Here is a 25482-nt window from a genome sequence, read left to right as displayed (position 1 = left end):
AATTGAGACCAGGAAGGGGTTATCTCTGGTCCTGCTGCCACTGATATCGCCCTCTTCCCAATCTTGACAAATCACCCTCCCTGCCTGGTCTCTGCCCCATTTCTCCCCCTCCCCACACCATTCTGCCTACCATCCACACAGACTTACCAGCAACAGGGCTTCTTTGCAGGCCACTGGTGTGCAGCCTCACACCATTTGCAGAGGCAGACCAGATGCACAGAGTGGCAGGTAACCTTTTGTGATCGCCATAAAGCATGCTGCACCACTGGAACATGGATTCCAGTGGCACTGCAGGCCCATAGGGCTCTGAATAAGGGATGCAAAAATTTCTATTACCATTCAATCCAGTCTCAAAGATTTTCCATCATTTTTCACAATTCTGCAGAACAATCTCTCGAATAAACACATTTCATGTTATTGGTATGTGCCACTTAACGACAGGGATACATTCTCCGATGCCCACTGTTATGTGATTGGGTCATTAAGTGAACATTCAGTCCAATCTACACAACAAAGGCAATAAACAGGCACTCCCTGCCAGGCACTAGCTGGCTGCACTAGAGATAGATTGCTTCTTCTTTGCATTAAGAACCGTTCCATTGTGTAAACAGACACTCTGCTACAGGCTATGGGAGACATGATTGCCTCATTAATAGCATCTTTATTGTGCTTTGATCACCATCATATATGCTATCATTAAGTGAACTGTTGTTAAACAGCGCACGCCTATATATTCATTTTTTCCCCAGTTTATTAAGACATTAAAATGTTGGTGAAAATTTACCAATTTTCACCACCTCCTATGACTCAGTCTAGATTTGCAATACTTGATATTAGGCAAATACAACAGCAGAACTGCTGTCACAAAGGGTTCCGAAGTACAGCCCAATCCTGGACAGAGTTGTTAGTCAGTGACATCTACTGGGAATTTAATTTTCAACTCTACCACCTTGGATTTTAATTCTTTAAGAGAGTGGTAATATACTGTACAAGCAACTGTATGAGCAACAGGGAACATAACTGGCTTCTGATCATTTGAGGTACACAGAAACACACATGAAGCCTGGCCTGGAGATCCTGCAAAACAAAATCATTCCTAGGTGCTGGGAGTTCATTCAGTAAAAATTCAGTGGTTTTTTTTATCTTCTTATTTCTTCCCCAAAGAGTATTAGTAATCATAACCACAATATTTTCAGCCATTATATGAATGCTAGAAAAGATGGATAGGGCCAGCAGCCAATCACTGTGCCAGATCACTGCTTACTGATGGATCTTCTACAATTAGGCTGTAATTTACAAATGACAAATGCAACACTGATCTTAGCATAACAAATAGCAAAATTTCTTCTAAAAAAATTAAAAGCATGCTTTATTGACTATGCAGCTATTATAATTAAATTAAGAAGTTAAACTTTCTTCTTCTTTGCTTCCAAATAATTATCAGGCAACAGTCCTTACAATCGATCACTTGCATTAGTTCTATTAAGCTACACCAAAATAAGTTGCATGCCTTTATTCAAATACCTAAGTGCAACAGCCATAGCCCTGGCAACTACAAAGCCCAAACTGAATGGTCCAATTTGCTTTGCAACCACAAGCAACTTTCTTTGTATGGTAATATAGGCTTATATTTATGCAACACATGTGGTCCATGTTTTCAGAAGATGAAACACTACACCTCAGCAAAACTGTGAATGTATAGTTACTAGCTAATTAGCCACTTGTTGAATATTCTATGCCAACAGAACAAATATACTTGGCAGATCATTATTTTCCATCTTTGTCATATTTAACATCAAATAATAAAGGAAAATTAATTCTAGTTAGCCACATGTAGAGACAAAATGCTGTTTTCTCTTCATTATCAATAAAGCCTTGTGCTTGCAACCGAGGACAGGCTTCAATAACAAGCCTGATCAGAGATTTATCAGCACAGTCTCTGGGTAGCCTTCATGTATTATTCTTGTTCAAAAAAACAATGACTGCATCCTTCCTAATATATGCTGAGAATGTACGTAATTAACCCTCTGAGATGTGGCAGAGAAGAGGTTGCCGTCAACAGAAAAACCTAACTAGACTAGAAGAGATCCATATAATCTACATACCGTAGATACTCACGTATAGCACGAAATTTTTGCCAAGTAATCAAGCTCCAATTATCACTTCGCCTTCTCTCTGGGTCAATCAGAGGGCAGAGCCTTTCAACTCTGAAAAGTTTGGTTTCTCAAGTGGCAGGCAGGCACCACGCAGGCAGGGCACAGATCCTTTCTACAGCAACTGGGAAATTCCAGCCAAAGTTAACCTTTTAATCTCCTTCCTTCTGCTGCAGCCTGGTTCTGCTTTGCAAATGCTTGCAAAGCAGGTCTGTTTTTTGAAACACCCGGATGGGACCCTCCTTCCCAGGCTACAATTCAGTGCACCATGACTTCAGAGTAACACCCATGGAAAGTAGTGGGTCTACTTCTGAGTAAAAAGGGCTGCAAATATATACAGCTGCATCTCTCTGTTGTGAATTGAATTGCACACTCCCAGTTATGTGTTATGGGTTGTATGTTGTATGTAAAGCTTCTGGCTTAACACACCAGACACCTTAAAGGTGGATTTGATTCATGGTTCAACCTTTTTCACTTGCATATCCCTTGGCAGCCCATTTCCATAAATTGTACCCTTCCTATTAGCAAAATGTTTGTAATTAATAATAAAAGCCCTCATCTCCCCCATACGAAAACCCAGGCTTCATGTATTCATCACAGTGTTTTCTCTTTTTATCTGTTTGACGAACAGAAGACTCTGCCTTTGCACTATTTTGCACCAGAAGTGTGCTGAGAAATTCTGGGTGATTGATCACTTTCCATATTATGTTTCAGCTTTTTTCAATCACTGGTGCATACATGAACTGATGACCAAAAACAAGCTATTGGTGGGACTTTCACAGTCAACTAGTTACCTTTCTTCCTGCCTTGCTGGCCCTGCAAGGCATTCAGGAGCATGACCTGCCTTTTTCTGCCATTATTCCATTCTTTTTCAAGGACCCCTACAGGTCCTGTTGAGTGTCCCTGGGAGTACATGAATACCAGGTTGGGAACCACTGTTTTACTGGTATGTTGTTTACAGTGCACTTACTCTGATAGTGCTTACAAAAAAGGTGGTGAAGACCAGAATTTAAAAAGAATACAAATGTATCTTATGATCTTTTACTATGTTTTTAATAAATTAGAGACTACAGTTCTTAGGTAACAATTAGTGGTAGGTTATTTTTCAAGATCTGGCCTGGGGTAAAATCAGACAAAACTATAGTCAGACACCCCCCTAAGTTTAACCCGACTTATTCGAGGGTCATAGAAATTTCCATGATTGTTGGCTCAAAACCTGCCCTTGACTTATCTGTGGGGTTGACTTATAGGCGGATGGCTGCCGTATCTTCTGATGGGAAAAAATCAACTCAGAAAAAATCAGACTTTTTAGCACATGCTTGGGGTGTGTGAGTGTGACACACCCCAAGCATGTGCTAAAAAGTCTGATAAGGTCATCTTACTACTGTGTTTCCCCGATAATAAGACCTATCCCGAAAATAAGCCCTCCCCTTACTGTGTAAGATTCCTCTAAAATAAGCCCTCCCCCGAAAATAAGCCCTATTGAGATTGCTACTGTAGTGAAGGTGATCCCCTGCGCTACATGCTACATTACGGTACCCTCTGTATGCACCGTTTCCCCCCCCGTGAAACGCACGCTGCGCTCCGAGCTGCATCCAATCAGAGCTGCAGCAGTGAGCGCGTCATCCTGTTCTTCCCCAGTGATTTGCTTGCTGGCGCCATTGAGAGCAGTGCCGCGGAGGAGAGCTGAGGCAGGACAACATAAAAACCCGGTATGTAAGCGGGAGTGAGGGGGCATGATGGACGATAAAAGAAGAACTCAGGAGGCATGATGGAGGATAAAATAAGCACTCAGGGGGCATGATGGAGGATAAAATAAGCACTCAGGGGGCATGATGGAGGATAAAAGAAGAACTCAGGGGGCATGATGGAGGATAAAAGAAGAACTCAGGGGGCATGATGGAGGATAAAAGAAGAACTCAGGGGGCATGATTTGTTCACATTTACCTGTTTATTAAAATTGCTGTCAATGTTCATTAAAATAAGCCCTCCCCTGAAAATAAGCCTTCTGGTGTTTTTCTGTCCAAAAAAAATAATAAGACAGTGTCTTATTATCGGGGAAACACGGAAAGAGTATTTCTTAAACTGACCAATACTGTTCTCACTTCAATAAATTTGAACTGCTCAACCAGCAGTGTTAGTTCAGAAGAGGAAACAACAATAATTTTTATAAAAAAAATCAGATGAATTTGTAACAGTTGAATAATACAAACAAGAGGCTACAGACCAAGAATTATTTTTTGCTGAACAAAAGTCTTCTTCCCTAAAATGCATGTTCTGATCACTCACAAAAGAGCTCAAACAGGGAAGAAAACCGCTAAAGACCTTAAAAATAAGGTCACCTCTTTCCTCCACCTATGGGATGACTATTTTGTTCTGACACAGTTCTTGTGTATTGAATATTATTAAATTTTAAAAAATGCAGGCCCACATAAGAAACGTAAGAAAGGAATGGCACACAAAATCTCTTCACAAACCTGTTGCTGTGGGTACTGCATTCCTCCCATGGAACCTGGAGTCCGGGTCTGCATTCCCATTGGAAAACGCTGTGGTCCTGGAGGTCCATATGACTGTCCTGGATATGGGCTGCTTGGCTGTGTCTGTGTATGAGGACTGTTGCCCACTGCAAACAACTGAGGTCTTTTCATTACCATTGGATCCATCGGGTTGCCCTAGTGATCAGAAAAGAATTAAATTATGGTTCAATATATAAATTTACTATACAAAAAATTTAGAAAACCACCTTGGTTGACGTATTTTCAGAGAACTTCATTTTGAAATCTGATATATCATTCAACATTATATATATATATAACATTTGTTAGTGAACCACATGCTAGGAAAACATGTTCCTAAGGTTTCACTGCCAACTACCTAATGGTGAAGCTCTACAAGCACATACTTGGCAATGGGAAGGACCTATTTGCATGCATAGTTCCTCCCTACTGGATTACAGCCCATATGGTCTAATTACCCTGTCTCTGAGACTCTTAGTGCTGTTATAATTTTGCATTCCAAGTCAGTAAGTGAGTCATAAACTGCACTTCACTTGAAAGACTCTTGATTTTTTTTTTTACTTTGTTTCAGAAAATAATAAACTGGACTGATTTTTCTTGGCAATATCTATAGTGTATTTATAGCATCTTCACACAAATGTTACTCATGGTACAGCAAGGGACACGAACGTCCTATCTGACTTCTAAGGTTTTACGCAGTATCAACTACTGAGACCTCACATCACACGAGAAGTGAATTATGGCATCCATTCCTTTCCAGGAACATCCACTTACTAGATGTTGGGAATCTGTAATGAGAGCAAAAGCTAAAACGAAACAAAGTGTTCAAACAAAACCTCAATCACTGTTGTCCTTTGCTGGAATGTTCTCTTCAGACAGCTCTTGCAACCAACCTCCAACTGCCTTTTAAATTCAGCGAACTTAAAAAGCTGTGTGGTGCTTCAACATGTGTGGGGAACTTTGAAAAAGGACTTCACAAACACTGAAAAACTTTAGTGTCATTCACCTTTGTGGATCATGGTCCAACAACCCAATGTTTTCATTATTGTAGATGCCCTCCTCTAAAGTACCTTTCATTCAGCAATATTTTTAGAAGCAAAAGGTTCATAACTGAAGGTGGTGTTCCAAGGTGATCCGTTTGTGCCTTATAAACAGTTTTGAAAGTTGAACTGGATGGTGGCGTGGGGGACAACACTTGTTGATACGGCTTTTTCAACAGGCATGAATATTCATATACTTAGGTTCCTATGCTTTATAGGTTGCTTTCTGTACTTGTTTGGTATTTTTCAATATTCATTTCTCTCAGTCCTTAAGCTACTAATGGATCTAGTTTCTACCACATACATTTTTCTTTGGTATATTTGTAAGTGTTGTTCTTGTTCATAATTCTTTTCCATTCTATTTATCTAATCTTCTCCTTGTACACTCTAATGGACTCGTTTTTATTTTTGGTTTCCTTCACCTCACCTTCTTTTTCAATACTGATTTCATTCAAACTCAATTATATATTCAGTTTCTTAAACCACATCTGATTTTATATTTCCTCATAGATATTTGAATGTACTTTAGCAGACTTTCATGTACCACTGTCATTGCTATATATGTTTTATTAAAATCTTTGTGTATTACTTTTATTTTCATCAAAACACCTAGGGCTGATGGCAGCAAAACTGGAACAAGAAGTGGAAAACCACAGAATGTAGGGTAAGAGCCCCCACCCTCACACAACTATTCCAATAAACACCAAGTCATAATAAAGAAGGATCTTTATGCACTTCCATCCATCCATCTAGTCTGAAGGCTATTCTTCTTCAGCCTTAAAAAAAAAAATCAAAGTATTCTAGTGGATTGTTTTCAGCAAATGGCTGCTCTGGGAACTACCTGAAGTGTGGTTTTACAGCAGCCAGCCACCAATAAATTATACCATTAATTTCTGAAGTGTCTTTCACCAGGTACATGGAAGAGAGTTTGCAACAACATTTGCTGACATATCTCATATCTGAATAGGCCAAAAAACCCTAAAATACCGGGGGGGGGGGGGGAAAGAAGAAGAGTTTTCAAAGGACATGGTAGAAGTTTTCATAAAGTTTTTCTTTTGCAAAGCGCAATGAGGCTCATAGACTTACCACCTTGTTGATATCTGCTGAGAGTACAAAAGCAGAACAGGTGGAATTTTTCCCCCCAAATGCTGCTTCAGAAATATCAATAAACACTGCACACTTTGTAACTGGAATTACTAGTTTATCCTCAGTGGATAATACAAAATATGCAAACAGGAAAGTGGTGATTATGCCCATTATTATGAAGCTGTGTATTTTTTTCCAATAGTTGTATTTCACACTTTCTGCCCCACAAATGGGACATCCAAGGTGATATAATTGCTCACTTACATATGAAGTAACAGGTCCTGATATTTCAAAATTACACCTTATGTTTTCTGTCATACTTACAGGCTTTGCTTATCATCAACATGCTGCCAAAGCTTCCTACCACTTTATTAAAACAAACATATTGTCCCCACGTGTAACACAACCTGGAGCTCTGAAATACAGATAGTCACCTATCAGCTACAGGAATGATTGGTCATTAAGCTTCTTCCTCTGATCCATGCAGGAACACTTAAGTAGTAATGACTAGCTTTTTACTATAATCTGGTATAAAAGAAGTATTTGGGAAAAATGCAACCCAGACCAGGGCAAGAACTTGTCCTTTATCAATACACATATGAATTTTTCAATCAATAGAATCAAGAGACACAGAATGAGAGAGCAGTATGTGTGTAAACAGAGAAATATTACTTAAACCTTGCTTAAATAGTTGCTTGAGAAGCCAGAGGTTGACCAAGGGGAATAGTTCATTGTGGTTAGTGCTCAGCACAACCCTTCCTGCCCTCTGCTTGGATTCTGTGGATTTACTGGGTCAGTGACAGAATGGGGGATGAGAATGGGTAGATATCCACCACAAGTTGGGGGAAACACAGAGGGAGGGTATGTCTGAGAAAACCTCCTCTTCTAGGAGAGCACAGGAAGTAGTGATTCTTGTTTAAAACCATATCATGATGATTAACCAAATGGATTTAAAGACAAGGCAACCCACTTAATTACAAGTGAACATGGACTAGTTAGGCAATGTGAAAAGGGGGAAGCCCACCAGGAAGGCTTTCTATGTCTTTTAAGGCATCCTGAGGCCTTAAGAAGCCATCCAGGAAGGCCAGGGCTTCCTCGAGCCTCAGAATGCCTTAAAAGGCATAAAAATGTCAGGAAACCAAAAGTAGCGTTTTTTCAGCTCTAAGAGCCATTCTGAAGCCTGCAAAGGCAAGCAGGCAGATGCATACCTTCTCTCCAGGCTTCAGAAAGTCCTCCGGAGGACTTTGGAGGGCTTAAGGGGGCAAAGATTGCAGATTTCATTATCCGTGATTTTTGGTATCAGCAGGGAGTCCAAGAACGGATCCCCTGCAAATACCAAGGCCCCACCTGTATGTCTATTGAGCAAACAAATCATAACAACAAGAAGAAAAGAAATCTGTCTTTAATGAACTACATACAAATTGACTCTTCATAGTGCTTGTCACTGGAAGTGCCAGGTTAAAACAACATTTAAACCCAGTTACATAAATTTTTCATACCCCTGGTCAAAACAATCCTATATGCTGCAAAAGCAAACCACAATGCTTAATACTATTGCCCCTCAAATCTTTTTCTATAATTTGTCTATAATTTGTCTTTTTCTATAATTTTCTATCATCAGTCCAAGTGACTGATGATGCCATACACTGACCTAATTGACATTTCTAACAGCCCAATCTTTTACTCCACATACACTTGTACATTTCTATGTACACCAGTGCAACAAGAGCCCCACCAGCGTAGATGTCCACACACCAATGGACGCCTCATGGATACTGCAGCCCAGAAAATCGCTGTGCCAACATAGATCAAATATCACTTGGATGCCAGTGCAACTCCACAAGCAGAGAGGCCAAAACAGAGAGGAGATTAGGGCAGTGGTTCCCAAACTTTTTCAACTGGAGCTCCCTTGCTCTACTGGGCCACAGGCCACAGTTCCCCATTAGGCCTACAAACCTGTGAATTGTATAGGGCAGTGAGTTTTTTGTGAGCATTCCTCTGCTTCCCTGGCTGATTTCCACAGCTCCTCAGGGAGTCACGGCTCACAGTTTGGGAACCACTGGATTAGGGCATAACACAGAAGAGACATGATAGAAACAAGGAAGAATCAACGTACGCCATGTTCTAACCTTGTGATAATACCAACCAACACCCACCCACAGTAAGATACAGGCAAAGAGCACCTTGTCTGGCATAGCAGGTATGGATTCTAGACCTGACTCCCCCTTTTCTCTGTCTCAAGTGTTTCTGATCAGTCATGCAAATTAAAAAACAACAGAAGTAAAAGAAGGCCATTAAAAATTTAACATTTACAGACAATCTCAAATAACACTATCTATTTAAAACAATCTTAATATCACCCCCACAGTATTAAATATAAAAATAATTTAAATGGGAATGATTTTACAAGCCCCCTAAATTAGCAGTTCCCAAACTCTTCCAAGGGAATTGGGAATGCTATCAGTTGCTACAGGGGTAGGGCGGGAGCAGGTGGGTGACCCCGATAGCACCACAGCACTTGCAGTGCCGGGGAGGACCCAGGGACATGGTAACGTACCTGGGGCGTCCTAAAGCTCAGAGCCCCCTTTGTGACCATCTGCAAGGCTGTACTGTTTTACTACTGTTGTTTTAAATTTTTTAAGGCCCCAATCCTAACCTTCCTCTCCCCAGAAACTACCAGAACAGTGACAACATTTCCAGAATGTCCTGCCCTGGAATCTTCTGGGATCAATAGTTTATAACATCTAGTCTAACACAGGAACTAAAAGGAAGATATTACTCTCAGGCAACAAGGAAATTCAGCCAATGCTGCAAAATACTAGGCTTGTTTACAGTCTCAATGTCAGTGGCACATGATGTAAGCAACATCAACAAGTAATGCAACAGAACCAGGCTAGGGATGATTGTGCATTTTCCTGCTCAGGGTCCCTGTGATCAATGCATTGAGCTGGAGACACTAGTGTCTGAAAGGTACTAGGCAGTATGTGCTGCTTTGTTGACCAGAAGTGCAGAAGGCCAGTCTCCTAATATTTAAACCAGGTATAGCCAATTCAGAAGCTTCATGCTGCCTGCCAACCACAGTGGCTGATGCTGACACCCCTCAAGAGGTGCTTGACAGTTTAGTATGTTCTCCAGTCTAGGTCGCAGCCTCAGGCCCTAAGGTTCTTGACTCAAATGCTCCAATCTCTAATACAATGTGGGAAAAGATTTCTGCTAAAGAGGATGGTGCTGTGTCAGTAGGATGGCTCTACTGCTTTTAGCAGAAAGTAAACTGACACTGGACAATGCAGTTGCATCAGATGTTTGTGGGAATGGAGTTACTGTCAAACCAGGCAGAGATTGGCATCAAGTTGGACCCACAGCAGATAATTCTACAGAAAACCATCTGAATTGTTCATGTATTTTTGTTGGGTGGGGGGGGGGGGGAAGAACCCTAGAAAAGAGACAACAATATTGACATTCACATTCACATTGGGGAAGGGCATGTACAAAAATATATCCACTCTTTTTTATGGTTATACATTATACACAGAAAAATGTATGCTGGTCATATATTCTCAGCATTTATGGCAAATTATTAATCAAGTCCCACCTGAAACAATTTGTTAAATTGATTTTAATCACTGGGCCTCTCATGTGAAGCTTTGTATAATCAGCATTTCATTTACAAAATTAATTGCCTGATTGATTCTCAAGAGGCAGTAGCTGTCATTACACTGCTGTCATAACTTTTGAGAAGGGGTGTCACAGCATGGAATTCTGACAGTATGAAAAGTGTTGCTATTTAAAACCGGGGGGGGGGGGGTTGAAAACAAATGCAGTGACTTCACGAAGTAGTTTTTCTGTCTGAAAGAAAGTTATGTGCATGTGTTTTGTTAAATAAGCATTCCTAGACAGCTTTAGTTTGACTTGTGACTCCTACTTGCAGAATAAATGAACAAATTCATCATTCAGCATTCCTTACTCACTAAGAAGCTCCATGAATTTAAGTCAATCATATCATGACTTTTCTGGCCAAGTATAATGAGGTTATTGGGAGATTAGGGTGTCAATTTATCAGAGGTCAACATTCAGGTTGTCTGTTTTGCAGATTTTTTTTAAAGTTTTCAAAAACTTCACAACTGTTTATAGTGCTGACTTATTGACAAACCGTTCCATTGTCTGAAAACACAGAATAAAAATGTCTCGTATATACAATTCTCAATGCTTCTCTCAAAGTTTGTGTCTGGTTTATGTGGTTTCCAGATGGAATAAAACTAGAAGCCCAATCCTGAAGCCAGTGGTACATGTGTACCATTGGCTCCAGTGTTGCAAACATGCCATAAAGCTTGTTTATGGCACCAGGGGAGAAGGAGTGCTGTGGCTGTGCCTCAGTGCCAGGAGAACAGCTGGCCAGCACTCCTGGAGCACCTGACAATGGTGAGTGTTTTTGGGGCAGGGGAGGAGGGGGGAGTGGGTGGAAAGGGGTGGAGGGAGGACAGAAGAGGCAAGGATCAGGCCCACGAGGGGGTGGAGATGGTGGCAGTGTCTGCCCCTGCATCCTGAATATCCCTTCGAGCCAGGTGCAGGGCCATGGAGACCCACTGCCGCCAGCTGCTATCTGCTCAGGGAAACGGAGCAAATGCTCTCTTCCCTGAGAAGACCCCGACACTAGCCATGGTGCCCCCAGGATCCAGCAGTTTCCCTTTTGGCATCGCTGGAGCCCTGGGTACTACCAGATTCAGGATTGGGCTGTAATTCTCTGGAAGAAAGCAGACAGAGTTGCACCTGTTGCACGCTAGTTGTTCAATATGCAATTCCAGATAGGAAGGCCCAGAGAAAACAAAGACTCCAATTCTGTTCTTTGACTAGACCAATGCCTTCCTGTACTCAACTTGAGAAAGCAGTATTGTCTCTTTGTTTTCCCTCTCTCTGTAACAATTTATGCTATGCAACATTGTTACTTATAATAACTAGCATAAGAAGAGCCTAGGCTCCACAGGAAGCTTTCAAAGTCTTAGTATTTACACCTTCCAACTTTTGCCAAGTGTGCCACACTAATTTCTCCACTTCATGAACACAGTCTAGCTACTCTACTGAGCAGAAGAATCCTAAACTCCTTGAACATGCACTATTAGACTGCTAATTAATAACTTCCCCTGAAGCACCTAAAGGCTTTCAAAGCTCAATGACCAAGAAGTGATGTTTGCTGGAGGGAATTTAGACATTCAGCCAGACTGCCTGCAGAGCTTGTAATGGTTAGCTGGAAACATGACCTCAGGAATCAGAATTGGCAGCACTTTTCTTCATGCTTGGCCTTGAATATACGTCGCACCTAACAGCTTATATAGGTTTCAGATTCTAAGAGACATTTCCAGTTGATTGAACTTAAAATTATCCTTTCCTAAAACTGACACTGAATTCTACAAGCTTGGTTTGTTGTTGTGGTGGTTGTTATTATTACAGTACTTCTATACTGCTTTAAAACGAAAAAGTTATCAAAGTTAATTATATAGTAAAAGAATGTTATGATTTCCTGTCCCAAAGGAGATCACAGTCTAAAAAGGAACAGAAGGTAGACACCAGCAAAATGGCACTGGAAAAGATGCTATTCCACTGCTAAATAGAAAAGAACACCACTTGAAAATCTTCCTCTTTGCTCAGTAAGCAGAGGTTCTTTGCGACATGTATTTGAACCCGATCTACAAACCAGTTCTGCCACAATACTTGGATTTAAATAGCAGTGGAACTAAACTGGATTATATCAAAATACTCCAGATATACCACTTTATAGGCCACAGCTGGAAATAATGCAACTCTGGCTTTTATGTCAATGCAACTATATCACTGCTGACCAGAATGCTTTGTGATAGCAGAATGGAGCACCCCATCAGCAGCCATTTTGGAAGCACTGCTGCAAGAGGTGGCAGTGCTCCCTGTCCATGAGTGGTAGCAGTGCTCCTCGTCCACAGAACTCACTGTGGCCACCAGAGTAGATAAGGCAGCAGTGAAACGGGGAGGGAGTGAAACTGGGTAGGGAGGAAGAGTAATGGAGTAAGGTGATTTTGGGAGGGGGTGGATCTGATGACAGCGGGGTCCACTAGATACTATCCCCTCCATCAGAAGCCTCCCCATCCCCTTTCCCTCCTTAGATTTGCACCAGCTACAGAGTTAGTACAAGTCCAAGGAGATCCACTGCAGAGTGGGAAGCTTACAGAGGGGTGCAGGGATTTAGATATCCCCCTCCAAAGCCTCATGATCTATTCTACACCCTCACTGGATACAGCAAACACTCCTTCTCAGTGTGGCTGCACTGGGCGGGGAGGGCCCCCGCGGGGACATAGGATTGGGCTCGACTACAACGAAGTGCCAGTTCTGCTTTTTGCATTGATAAATCCCACATTAATTCTACAGATGAACAAAGGAAAACATTTTACTGAAATAAGACATTCAAACAAGAAACTGAAATGCAATCTGTGCTGATCCAGATCCAGCTTAAACCCACAGGACCCATACTCATAACACTGTCCAAGAAACTCTCCACTTTGGGTTCTCTAAGGAAGAGAAAGGTGGGGTAGAAATGAGGTAAATAAATAATTTCTCAAAAAAGTCAGGGCCCAAGTAGCTTCAAGACAAGTTTTTTCCTTTAGTTTTGTTTGGTGGTTGTTGTTGTTGCTGCTGCTGCTTCAAAGATATTTGTTAGCCAGAGTTAAGCGGCAAGGAATATTTTTTAAAATGCATATTCCAGTTTATCTACTTTTGTTACTTTCCGGAGCCATCAAGAAAGGATGAAATAAGTACTGAACTAAATAAATACTGGTTGCAGCTTTCCACTGTTTTGTGACTATTACTTGCTCACTCAATTTATTTCACTCAAAAAGGTGATTTAAAGTGGAACTCTAAATTCCAGGGGGGAAAAAACATAACAAAAACTTCTTATCACAGTCAAGGCAAAAAGCAGAAAATCCTATGAGCAAGACTTGAAAAATACTTTCAATTCTAATGAATCAGTCAGGTACTGCTCAAAAATGTGAGGAAAAACCAGGTTCTTGGTACCAGCATCACATTTTTTAGGCAACCAGGTGTCTGAGATCTTTCCAGTCCAGGATAAAAGATATTACATTTTTTTTAAAATTGAAAAATATGAGACATTGTTTAAATCTTTTTACTGCTTGAGGAAACATTAGGAAACTGATTTATACACAAGCTTACAGAAAGCTTCATCCACACTAGATCTTCTATATAATCTAACTCACTTTCAAGTATCACTTTACAATTCTGATTAGGTCTTACTAAAATCTTGTTTATTAAATTGCTTTTCTTAGGCATGCATAGCTGCTAATTTGTTTCCAACTAAATCATGTATCATCTGAAAAGATTATATTGCAACAGAGAAACAATGCTCTTGAGAATACATTTCAACTGGATTTTAAAATTAAAAAGACTAATATTCTACAGTTGTAAATTTCCCTTTAAATAGGGAAGAAGAGGATACTTTGTAACAGTAGAAGTCCAGTGCAAAGCAATTATAGCTTCATCTGAGTTCAACATTCTTATTCAAGAATGTATCAAACAATGGGCAACATTTCAAGGATATGCAAAATCAATTTATTCAGTTTCTAGTGTACCATAATGTAAAGAGCAAAGACATCTCATAGTTAAGTGAAAATCATTATATACAGCAAAAATAAAACTATATAAACTCAAACAATTACTGATTTAAGGAGGCGTGCCTAATATTCAGTGATGTTATAACCACAGAAACATCTATGTAAGTAGTTTCTTTGCCCTTTCCCGTGCCTCCCAACATCCACAGAAACTACTATGTAAGTAGTTCTCAACTTAGCTTCAAAGACTTGAGAAGATTACCAGCAGCAGAAATAGCTTACTTTGCCCATATACATAAAACCTTTGGGTTACAACCTAATAAATTTATTGTGCATTCTGCCTGTGACAGTGATGCCAGCAAAACTGACAGACTGAACATTGTCATGGAATATTGGCATCCCAATCGCTCAAAGAAAAGTGCCAGAATATTTGCAGTTCAGCTTCTAGGAAAGAAAGGGATATTGCCAGAATGAATGGTGTTAAACTCTCACATAGGAGCTAGGGGCAAGAGTAGTTTTGTGAGGCAGACTGAAGACTTAGAAGGGATCCCAGGAAGTTGCTAAGGGGCAGAGAGCCCACTAAAAAGATGTTTGAATAAAGAATGGATAAATCTGAAGGAAAGATTGGTGAAGGAGGTTTGAGGAGAAGAACGAAGGACACAAGTTACAGAATATTTCTCCATGTTGATCAAACTGTTTCATTCTACATGCAAACCCCTGACTTTACGAACCAAAAGGAAACCATGCATGGGAAAGATAAAGTGGATAGAGAGATGCTCTTTGCACTCTCACATCACCAGAACCAGGGGACATCCACTAAAATTGAGTGTTGGGAGAGTTAGCACAGACAAAAGAAAATATTTCTTTACTCAGTGTGTGATTGTGGAACTTCTTGCCACAGGATGTGGTGATGGCATCTGGCCTGGACGCCTTTAAAAGGGGATTGGACAAGTTTCTGGAGGAAAAATCCATTACGGGTTACAAGCCATGATGCGTATGTGCAACCTCCTGATTTTAGAAATGGGCTATGTCAGAAGGCCAGATGCAAGGGAGGGCACCAGGATGCAGGTCTCTTGTTATCTGGTGTGCTCCCTGGGGCATTTGGTGGGCCACTGTGAGATACAGGGAGCTCGACTAGAAGGGCCTATGCCCTGGTCCAGTGGGGCTGTTCTTATGTTCTTATATAAACCATATTAACAGACCAATCCTAAGCTGCCCCAGCACTGTACAGAATAGTGGCGCTGAAATGGCCACTGCTGAAATGGCCACTGCTGTATTGTAGGACCAGGGCAGCTGCTGGAGTCTCCTTGGGGTAAGGGGGGAAAAATGTTCCCTTACCCCATGTCAAGGTCTGTTGGTGGCAATGGGTCTCCTTGAATCTGCGCCCACTGTTTAGCAAGTGCAGAATCAAGGTGGCACTGTCGGGCTTTCAGGCACGGGAGAGGGCAAAGAATTTGTTAGCAAACACTGCCACCTTCCCTGCCCCCTCCCAGACCTAATCCTCCCCTTGGTTGTCCCTCCCTCTGCCCAGTTCCACCCTCTCCTGCCTTTCCCCCAGCCTCCCACTGCCCCAAAAAGCCTTGCCGGGCGAGCATTTACAGTCAGCCACTCCAGCAACACATCTTCCTGGTGTCAAGGCCCAATGCTAAGTGGCGCTGGCCTCTCCACTGACGCAGTGGTCACCACTGGCACCTGAGTGCCTTATGGCAATTTTACGACTCCCGGAGCCAGCAGTGGATCGGGTTCTAAAAGACATTACAGTGTTTATAAAAATGGGAAATAAAGTAGCATTTATAATTTTAGATAATGCACTTGGAAGACCATTGATATCTCTTTTTATTTAGGCATTTCTTATGAGGGCATTGGGTTGCACGCATGTAAAAACGAGCCTGAATACTTGTTGCTGCCTTATGTAAAATTTCTGAAAAACATATTTTCTTTAGACCAAAACAAAAATATCTTCTTATAAGGGTTATGCAACTTGACATCTTGTCAGTATTTGCTCCTCTGTCAGCTATTACTTTACAAAATTATCTCTTTAATTGGTCTTTAAAAGCCAAAACTAAGAATCATGGGAAGGAAACTGAAGGCATAAGGAGCATTACCATCATGTTAAACTATAAAAAGCACAGGAATGTTCAAATTCAGCCATTTTAAACTTTAATTATGATAATAAACACACATTTGATGTTTGTTGTCTCTCATATACAAAGCCCTTATAAGTATTCATTTAAAACAATATGGGTAAAGAGAACTATATTTCTGGGAGCAAGAAAATGAAGCATTCAAGATCTACAAAAAAATTTCATTCTGCCGTACACTGTTGCTACAAAGGCAGCACAACCAAGAAACAGAGGTTAGTCCTCTCTCAAGCTTCATTTCCCCTTATACAGAAGTTATTGCACTGTTAGAACCTAGAGGGAAGCAACTTTTAATCAGGAACACAATTACTTATTTAATCTGCAATTACCCCCTCAGCAATAACCCACAGGGTTATATAAAAAGCACTAGTCCGATCAGAATTGTAATAAAATCTCTTGCAGACCCAGAGAACTAGAAAAGGCAGACTGGACACTAAAGAGTAGAAAGAAGGTATTCAAAAGAGAGTGGTTGGGGTGACATTCTAGCCACTGAAAAGTAAATTTGTCTAATTCAGAGACTGTCCTGACAGACTGAGGCATGGTAGCTGACAATTTCAATAGAACTAATTTACAAAGGAGAGAAAGGCAGGGCAGTAATAAAGGTGATAAATAAAAGTTGTTTTGCTCTTCTTTCTTAAGTAGCAACAGTAGAAACAAGAATTTTGATAATTATGAGAATCATTTATCTAACTTGTGCCCCTTCCACATTACTTCTGTGTAAGTATACAAGATGGGATGCAAGGGTTTTTTAGGCACGCAAAGGCAATTTGTGCGCATACTAGTGACTCACTATCTTCTGAGTACAACTTCTTACGTTGCATTGCAGTTGCTCCCAAATTTCCTCCAAATTTGCTTGCATATCCTTTGCCAACGCTGGGATGGCATAAGTGGCACCTATCAAAGTTGTGCCCTCTTATATTTAGCAGGATGAGAGCAACAATCCCTCTTCACTCCAGGATGACATCTTTTCCAGTGGCTGCTGCTGGTGTTTCTTCTGTATTTTTTTTTGAGATTGTGAGCCCTTTAGGCACAGAGAACAATTCATTGATTTATTTTATGTAAATAAAATGAAAACCATTTTGTAAACTACTCGTGTTAAAAAGCAGTATATAAATATTCTTAATAATATTTCTTTTTTCCCACTCTTTTATCCCACTCCACCCAAATGGCTGGAGTGGGATACAGCAGGAACCTTACTGTAACCATGGAGTTCATCACAGACTTGGATTCCGAGGGTGATCCTAAATTATATGCAAGTCATTTTTACATCTCTCACATGAAACAGGCATATAATCTATCCCAGCGTTTTTGAAACTGTAGGTCGGGACCCAATCCGATTTCGGGTTTCGGACTGCAGAGCCTCCAATGAAAATACGGGTGTTTGAAAGATCAGATAACTCAATGATTCTCACACATTTAGCACCGGGATTTTTTAGAATGAGCACTCATTTTAGCACTCATTTTTTTAGCATGACAATCTGTCAGGGCCCACTGGAAGTGATGTCATGACCAGATGCATCATCATCAAGCAGGAAAATTTTTAACAATTCTAGGTTGCAATCCCACCCACACTTACCCAGGAGTAAGTCCCATTTACAATCATTGTTAAAAGCATATTCAGAGTAGTCTGTAAAAAGTATAGATCTGTAATATTTCTCCAAATACAGTTACATGCCATGGTAGCATCAAGCATAATATACTAAAAATAAAATATTGAAAGGAATGGGAAGCCACCAGAAATTGGCTCGCCACCCACCTAGTGGGTTCCGACCCACAGTTTGAGAAACTGAGATAATTAATTGCCTCAAGCCCTGAGACTATTCAAAAAATCAGCTAATTGTCCTGCAAACACATGAGCTCTTGCAGTTTGCAAGCTTGTGTAAATATAGGGAGAGAAATATAGGAGCAACTTTTTTTTTTATGCGTTTTTTTCCAAGTCTGTCAGTGACAGGTAGTGGAGACAGGTGAAGGTTGGGTCACATAACTAAGCCCCTCAAGTCTTGCTATTCATGAGAGTTACCTCATTACAATAAATGAATTGAAATTTTTGCAAATAATTACCTGTAAATAAATAGATAAAAATATTGCTTCTTTCTAGATCAGTGTTTCTCCACCAGTGGTATGGGTACCTGAGGTGGTGTCTGGTGGTACTCACAAGACCCCTGAACTCCTGCCACCCAGCAGTAAGACAGGTACATGAGGCAACAAACAGCGATAGGAGACTTGGTTCAGTGGGCAGAGCTCAAAAAAGCACTCCATTCCACCCTGAGCCTCTTTCATTGTATTGTACCTGGCCTCCCAGCCCAGAAGTAACTGGTGATGATGTCATCTCCAGTTACTTCTGTGGTACTTCGAATAGGTGGATCAAGTGAAGTGGTACAGTGGAAGACAAATCTTGAAAAACACTGTTCTAGATCACTTTTTTTTTTTTTGAAGTCCTTGTACAGTGTGTAAAGCTAGGTGGGTCCCAATAGAGTATCATTTTAAAAACTGGGCTCCAATGTTAAAACATTTGGAAACCACGAATATACCAAGTAACAGTGAGCAATACGACAACCAGAAAACAGGCCAAAGCTAGGCATACAACAAAATGGAGGGATGTCAGACTTCTGTACTTGAAGAATTAACTTCACATTATAAAAGGGGAGACTGTGGTGGCATTTGGAAAAGGAATTCAAAAAATGAAAACTCCATATATGCAGTTTTCCACACCCTTTAACAATCTCTGGATTAGGAGAGGGAACTTTCACAGGAAAAACTGTTTCAGAAACATCAATTTAGGAACTTGAAAATATGTTCATTTTTCAGACAAATGTCATTTAAATGAGGCATTTCCCAAATGTCAGATCCAACCACCTGCAATCCACAATGGAAGCTGTGTTAAACCCCATTTTGACCCCTGCTGATCTAAGGCCAATCCTATCCAACTTTCCAGCACCGATACAGCCACAATGCAGCCCCAAGGTAAGAGAACAAATGTTCCCTTACCTTAAGGAGACCTCCTTGACTGTCCTCCTCACCCCAGGATGCAGTGTACACCCCATTAGCACAGCTGCATCAGTGCTGAAAAGTTGGATAGGATTGGGTCTCTAATCAGTAGGCCAGAGAGTAACAGGATCAAGAAAGATTGTGCAGTCCGAAAGTACAACTGTCACTCATGTTACTTGCTAGTTTAACCACTGAGCAGTGAGCACACAAAATGAGAACTTTCCTCATTCATCAATTATGAGATGCATGGGTTAAAAATATTCTAATACCATTTAGATATTACACTATTAAAATGCTGAGATCCCACCATACATACACTACTAGAGTATGAGGGCCCAATCCTATCCAACTTTCCAGTGCTGATGCAACTGCAATGCTGCCCCAAGGGAACAAACATTCCTCTACCTTGAGGAGGCCTATGTGACTGCTCCCCCCACCACAGAATGCAGCACACACCCAACTGGCACTGCATTGGTGCTGGAAAGTTGGATAGGATTGGGCTCTAAACTGTTGGTGATGAGCCAGACACATCTCTTGAGAACATGGTGGATAGGTCAATGAAAATGTCAACGTACAGCACCACAGTTGGTAAGAAGACAAATTTTAAGATTACTAATATTGCAATGCCCCTATACAATCTATGGTGTGGCCACTTTGGGAATACTGTGTACAGTTTCAGAAGGCTGGAGCACCTTCCTTCAGAGGAAAGGCTACAATGATCTTTTGGACTTTTTAGCTTGGAAAAAGGCAATGAAAAGAGGGCATGACTGGGACTGATAATATTATGTATGGTATCAGTGGCTTAGCCAAGGGGGTACAGGCTGCAGCAGTTGTGCTGGGCATCAAGCTTTAGGGGGGGCAACAAGCTGAGCTTGACACTAGTAAGCAAAATTGTGAAAATCTTGATATGTATGAATAATACCATTAAGTTATATAACACTGGAAAGGTAATTTAATGCTGAATGCAATGAAACAAACCGCACTGGAATATCTGTATTCTATCAAAAGTTATGGCCAATTAAGCAGAAAATGAAAACACAACTGTCTTATGAAACAAAAAGTGGGTTTCTTTACCTTAAAACTGACCTATGAGACTGATTGTTCTGAGAGCCAGTGACATATTATCATGTTACTGACATGTTGCAATGACATGTTATCATGATACAGCATGAAACCAATAAGGTGTTAATATGAGTCAGCTCTCATTTCCATTTATCATAATACAGTTACCCCTGCTAACTGGGCAAAAGGCACTTTTTTCAAGTGGTGCTCCTCTTATATTTAGCAAGGGGAGAATAACCATCCCTCTTCACCCCAGCACAGTGTCTCGAACCTATCAAGGGCACACTTTTTTATTTATTTACTTTATTAATTTGATTTTGTCTGGGGCTACAAATCTTCCTTGATCCCAGGTAGCAGATAGACACCTTAGCTATGCCACTGTCAAGGCAGAGCAGTTAGGTGGCAAGCTGCTGGTGGGAAGAGGTGGATTTTTACCCACCTCCCAATTTTTACTTTTTTAAAAGCCCGGGTGTGACGTCACTTCTGGTTGTGGCATCACTTCCGGGGCAACATTTTAAGCTTGGCACCAGGCTACACAATCATTAGCTACACCACTGTATGGTATAGAGAAGTTTTCTTCCACTTTTACAGTACTAGAACCAAGGATCATCCAATGAAACATACATACACTGTTTATATTGTTGGGAGACTGGTAGGATATTTAGGACTCAGAGGTGCTGTTTCTCATAGCATAGAATTAATCAGGGGAATTCACTGCCACAAGATGCAGCTATGGCCACTAGCTTGGATGGCTTTGAAAGAGGGCTGGAAAAATTCAAGGAGGACAGATGTATCAATGGCAAATAGTCATGGTAGCTATGCAATACCTCCAGGTTTGGCAGCGGGCCTATCTCTGAAGACCAGACAGGGAAGGAATGATGAGGGAGAAGTATTTTTTTTTCCCTTTTGCTTGAGAACTTCCAAAACGCAGATGACTGGGCCACTGTGGGAAAGAGGATGCTGGACAAGATGGGCCTTTTCTTATTTTCTTTTTTCAGACAACATTAAAAAAGAATTACACAACTACATTCAATGTAACACAAAATGTCTTGCAAAATACACCAAACATCTATTTTAAGCATTAAAAGTTTAGATTTCTTACAGAATCTTAGAAAATACTCAGTAAAATTAATTTTTGATTGCTGCACCTTTCTTCATATTTGAGGGAGAAGTTCTTAAAATTAATGGCCTTATATCCATTTTTCCCCCACTTATACACTGCATAGTTTTGAACTGCATTTCTGATACAGACATCATAAACTAACACTTTGAGAACAGCTGTGACATCTCCTGCACCAATTTAGGTCCTCATAGTACAAAGAGAAGTGGTGAGAAACCAGGTATAATGAAGGAGAAAGGTGCTGTTTACACATTTAACTGTTAGGCTCACACCTTTCCCAGTACACTGCCAGCTACTTTAAAGAGTAGAGTGCTGCAATAATTTGGCATCCATCTATTTGACAATTTGATTCACACCTCATTTGCTACTAAAGTTAAAACATTTCAGACAACCTTAAGAAAGCACCTCTGTCTCCAGAATAATGCATATTTTTATAACACTAAAGGTCTCAGCAAAAACTATAAACACAGATCTTTCAGAAACCAGTCCTAACAAACATGTTGTTTGAGGTGGTAATATTCCTTATACGATACATATGCACACAAACAGATAGGCTTTGGAATCAGTTTGGAAGCTAAGCAAGCATTAAAAAGCTATGTTAGCAACAATTAAAAATGGACATGTTAACACAGAGATATTTCCCTTTACCATGCTGGAAATAATGAAATAATGTTTTCACTTTAGAATTCTAAGACCTTGCATACATATCTGGGAGTAGGAGCTATTATGCTCAGAGTAAAGCAGTGAGCTGAGGTAGTGGAACTGCACTCTTCTACTTCAGACTATAGGTGTCTGGGGTCATAGTTTAGAATGCTTCCTCAATCAAAACAATTCACAGCATATAGCACTCTCGATGAAAGCTATAGCACAGACCAATCCCAGATTTGCTGGTTTACTACATGCAAGACATTCTGTATGAGAAAGAATGAAGAAATATGACTTTGTCCTCACAGTTTGAAATGAAACAGTCCAGAATCTATCACTGTAGTTTACTACCTCACTCAGAGTAACATATGGATAGAGTATCAGTCCCACTAAACTCAGATGATTTTACTTCTAAATGAGCATGCACAGGACTGGGACACTCTGAGAAAGAAAGTTTCACTGAAATCAATGGGATTTCTAAGAAAAGATGCTTTGAACTGGATTTTAATGTTATGTCACACTTGCTTTTGCAACTTCTCTGTATACAAGAGGATAATTTCCACCCCTAACAGACAGCAGCACATGCGGATGGTGTAACACAGCAGCAACAGAAACATATGATGCAAAAGTTGTTGCACATTATCACTGAAATGTTACACAATCAAAAGCACATTTGTTCATGCTGGGGGTAGAAATGAAAACTGCAGTTGAAGTAGTAAGTGCACAGCTTAACACAGCTCTTAGTAAGTTCTTCAGAAGCAACAATTACTACTCAAATGGTTTTAAAAGTAGTGAAACTTGAGTGTGTTAATGGCAAATATTTAATTACCCAGATGTACAGATCCAGTTCCAGCAGACCCAAGTCAAAACACAACAGACTGCATAGCACCGAAAGCCAATTTTTTATATTAGAAGACTGCCACACAAAAAGAAAATTAATAGCACAACCAGGGTTTTCCCACTGTCAGAACATTTGGGAAAGCAGATATTCCCAATGCATTCTCTGAGCTTTGGTGTTCCAAAGCCTGCAATGGGAACTCATAAACTCACAGTGTTCTGGATTACAGTTAGAAGGTGAATTGTTCTACCTGTGACAGTTACTCAAGTAAGTCAAGCAGGTTAATTGCTGAACAATTATTACACTAAGACAGGGGTTTCCAAACCCTGGCCCAGGGGCCAGATGCGGCTCACAGCGAGCCTCTATCTGGCCCACAGCCAGCTTCTGGTCCCCTAAGAGCCTCTGGCCCAGCTGACCAAAGATCTGTGCTTTTGGGTTGGGGGAATGGGGGTCTATTTGAGTGTGCTTTATTTCTGTGGTGTTTGTTAGTGCTTGGAGTAATCCTGGAAATCTGAGCCCATTCATTCATTTATTCAGGGCACAATCCTATCTTGCACTGGAACTGGCAAGCTAGGAGGGCTGCGCTGTATCCAGCGCGAGATAGGGCACCACAGTGGCTCAGCCCAAGGTAAGGGGAAACTCTTCCCCTTACCCCTGGATAAACCACTGCAGTGCCTATGGTCTACTGCTGAAGTGGCACAAGTCCGAGGATAGTGGAGGGGCTTGAAGCTGCTCTGCACTGCTTGGGGAATGGGACTGGGATCCGGCATAACTGCTGGGTCCCAGCCCAGTCTCCTGCTCTCCGCCTGCCCACCCCCAGGGTTGCCCACTGCCTGCCCTCTCCCCACCCAGGAACGTCTCCCTCCCTCCTGCCTCCTCCCCAACCAACCCAAAGTCTTGCGTTGGCGGAGCTCAGCTGATACAAGGCTTGGTCCCTCCACTGGCACAGAGGCTGAATTCAGCCTCCATGGGCCAGTGCACCTCCCGGGCCATCGCACAAGTGTGCCTCAGGATTGCGCCTTCATTCTTCTAAGTTCCATCTCCAACGTATTTATTTGAATTTTATATTTAAATTTTTTTTTCTGGCTTTCAGCATTGTGCCAGATATTTGGTGTGGCCCATTGGCCACAAAGTTTGCAGACCCCTGCACTAAGAGGGAGCTCCATGTTTTACTTAGAACTTGTATTTGTATATAGGAGGTCCTACTTATAAGTCAGGCTTAGAGATCAGAAAACTTGGATTCTCAGCAAAATGACTTAAACCCCAATCCTATGCTTCCCAACACCTGATAGAACAGCAGAGTCAAAATGGCAACCGCTGTATCTCACAGGTGTGGAGAAGCCTCTCACTGGAGGTTGCTTGAGAAAAGCCCTGCAATTGGTCTTTTCAAGTCCACGCCGGCTATTTTGCTGACACAGACTTGAGAACCTCCATGTTGGGCTTTACAGTCTGACATGGAGGATAGCATCCAGCAAAGGAGGCCTCCGCCACATCCCACCCACTCCCATCCTGGCACCTTCCCTTGCTCTGTCCTCCCTCACCCTGGAATGCTTTCCCCCACCCTGAATACATGCCCCACCAGTTGTTGGTGCTACTCACTGCTGGTCAGCATCCTCCTGGTGCTGGGCCCAGTGCCAGTGCTCCGTCCTCCCGCAGTGCTGTAAACATGCTTTACAACACATGCGGACACCGAACGCTGGCGCTGAAGCTCAGGCAGTTAGAATTGGACCATTAGAAAGAGGAACTTTCCTGCATATAATATAAATAGGACTTAATGGGGATCACATGTGCAACTATGCCTTCACTGGACTGACAGGAATTTTATCCTGAGAGAAAACCATAATCCCATAAGATACCCTATGCTCAACCATCACCTCCCCCCAGCCTCCTGCCTCCATGGAGTCCAGACTGATTCCATCCTCTTCTTACACTGTAAGGGACGGGGGGGGGCCTTACCTCTCTTCCTTGGTGTCCAGCACTGCAGCCTCCTCCAATAGCCTGAGCCCAGTATTCCCTCCAAGGACATTAGATGATATAGCTGCTGCAGCACTGGACACTGAGGGAGGAGAGCAGCAACCATGGTGGCACTGGATACTGAGGGTGACAGGTAAGTGCTTTGCATCCAGCATCATCCCTGCCACTGCAGAGGCAACACTGGACACTGAGGGAGAGGTCAATGTAGCTGGCAAGGGTCAGGGGTTAATTTCTTTATTATTCCAACAACACAGAATGACAACAACACAGAAACTGACAATGCTGTAATAAATAATGATGTCCCTTTAAGAGCTTGGAGGTTGTGGGGAAGAG

The 25482-nt window shown here is 41.4% G+C and overlaps 1 protein-coding gene across 8 annotated transcripts in view; it reads right to left on the bottom strand.

Annotated features, from left to right (window-relative positions):
- ARID1B (AT-rich interaction domain 1B) overlaps positions 1–25482 on the bottom strand; it is a 505408-nt gene that overhangs the window by 464008 nt on the left and 15918 nt on the right. For all 8 annotated transcript variants that reach the window (XM_066615941.1, XM_066615976.1, XM_066615949.1 and 5 more), the window contains exon 2: positions 4631–4825. In XM_066615941.1, coding sequence (XP_066472038.1) covers positions 4631–4825 — 195 coding nt within the window. The remainder of the gene's footprint in view (positions 1–4630; positions 4826–25482) is intronic.

This window comes from Tiliqua scincoides, chromosome 1, assembly GCF_035046505.1.
Source record: "Tiliqua scincoides isolate rTilSci1 chromosome 1, rTilSci1.hap2, whole genome shotgun sequence".
Taxonomy (NCBI): Eukaryota; Metazoa; Chordata; class Lepidosauria; order Squamata; family Scincidae; genus Tiliqua; species Tiliqua scincoides.
This window is presented reverse-complemented; position numbering and strand designations above follow the sequence as displayed.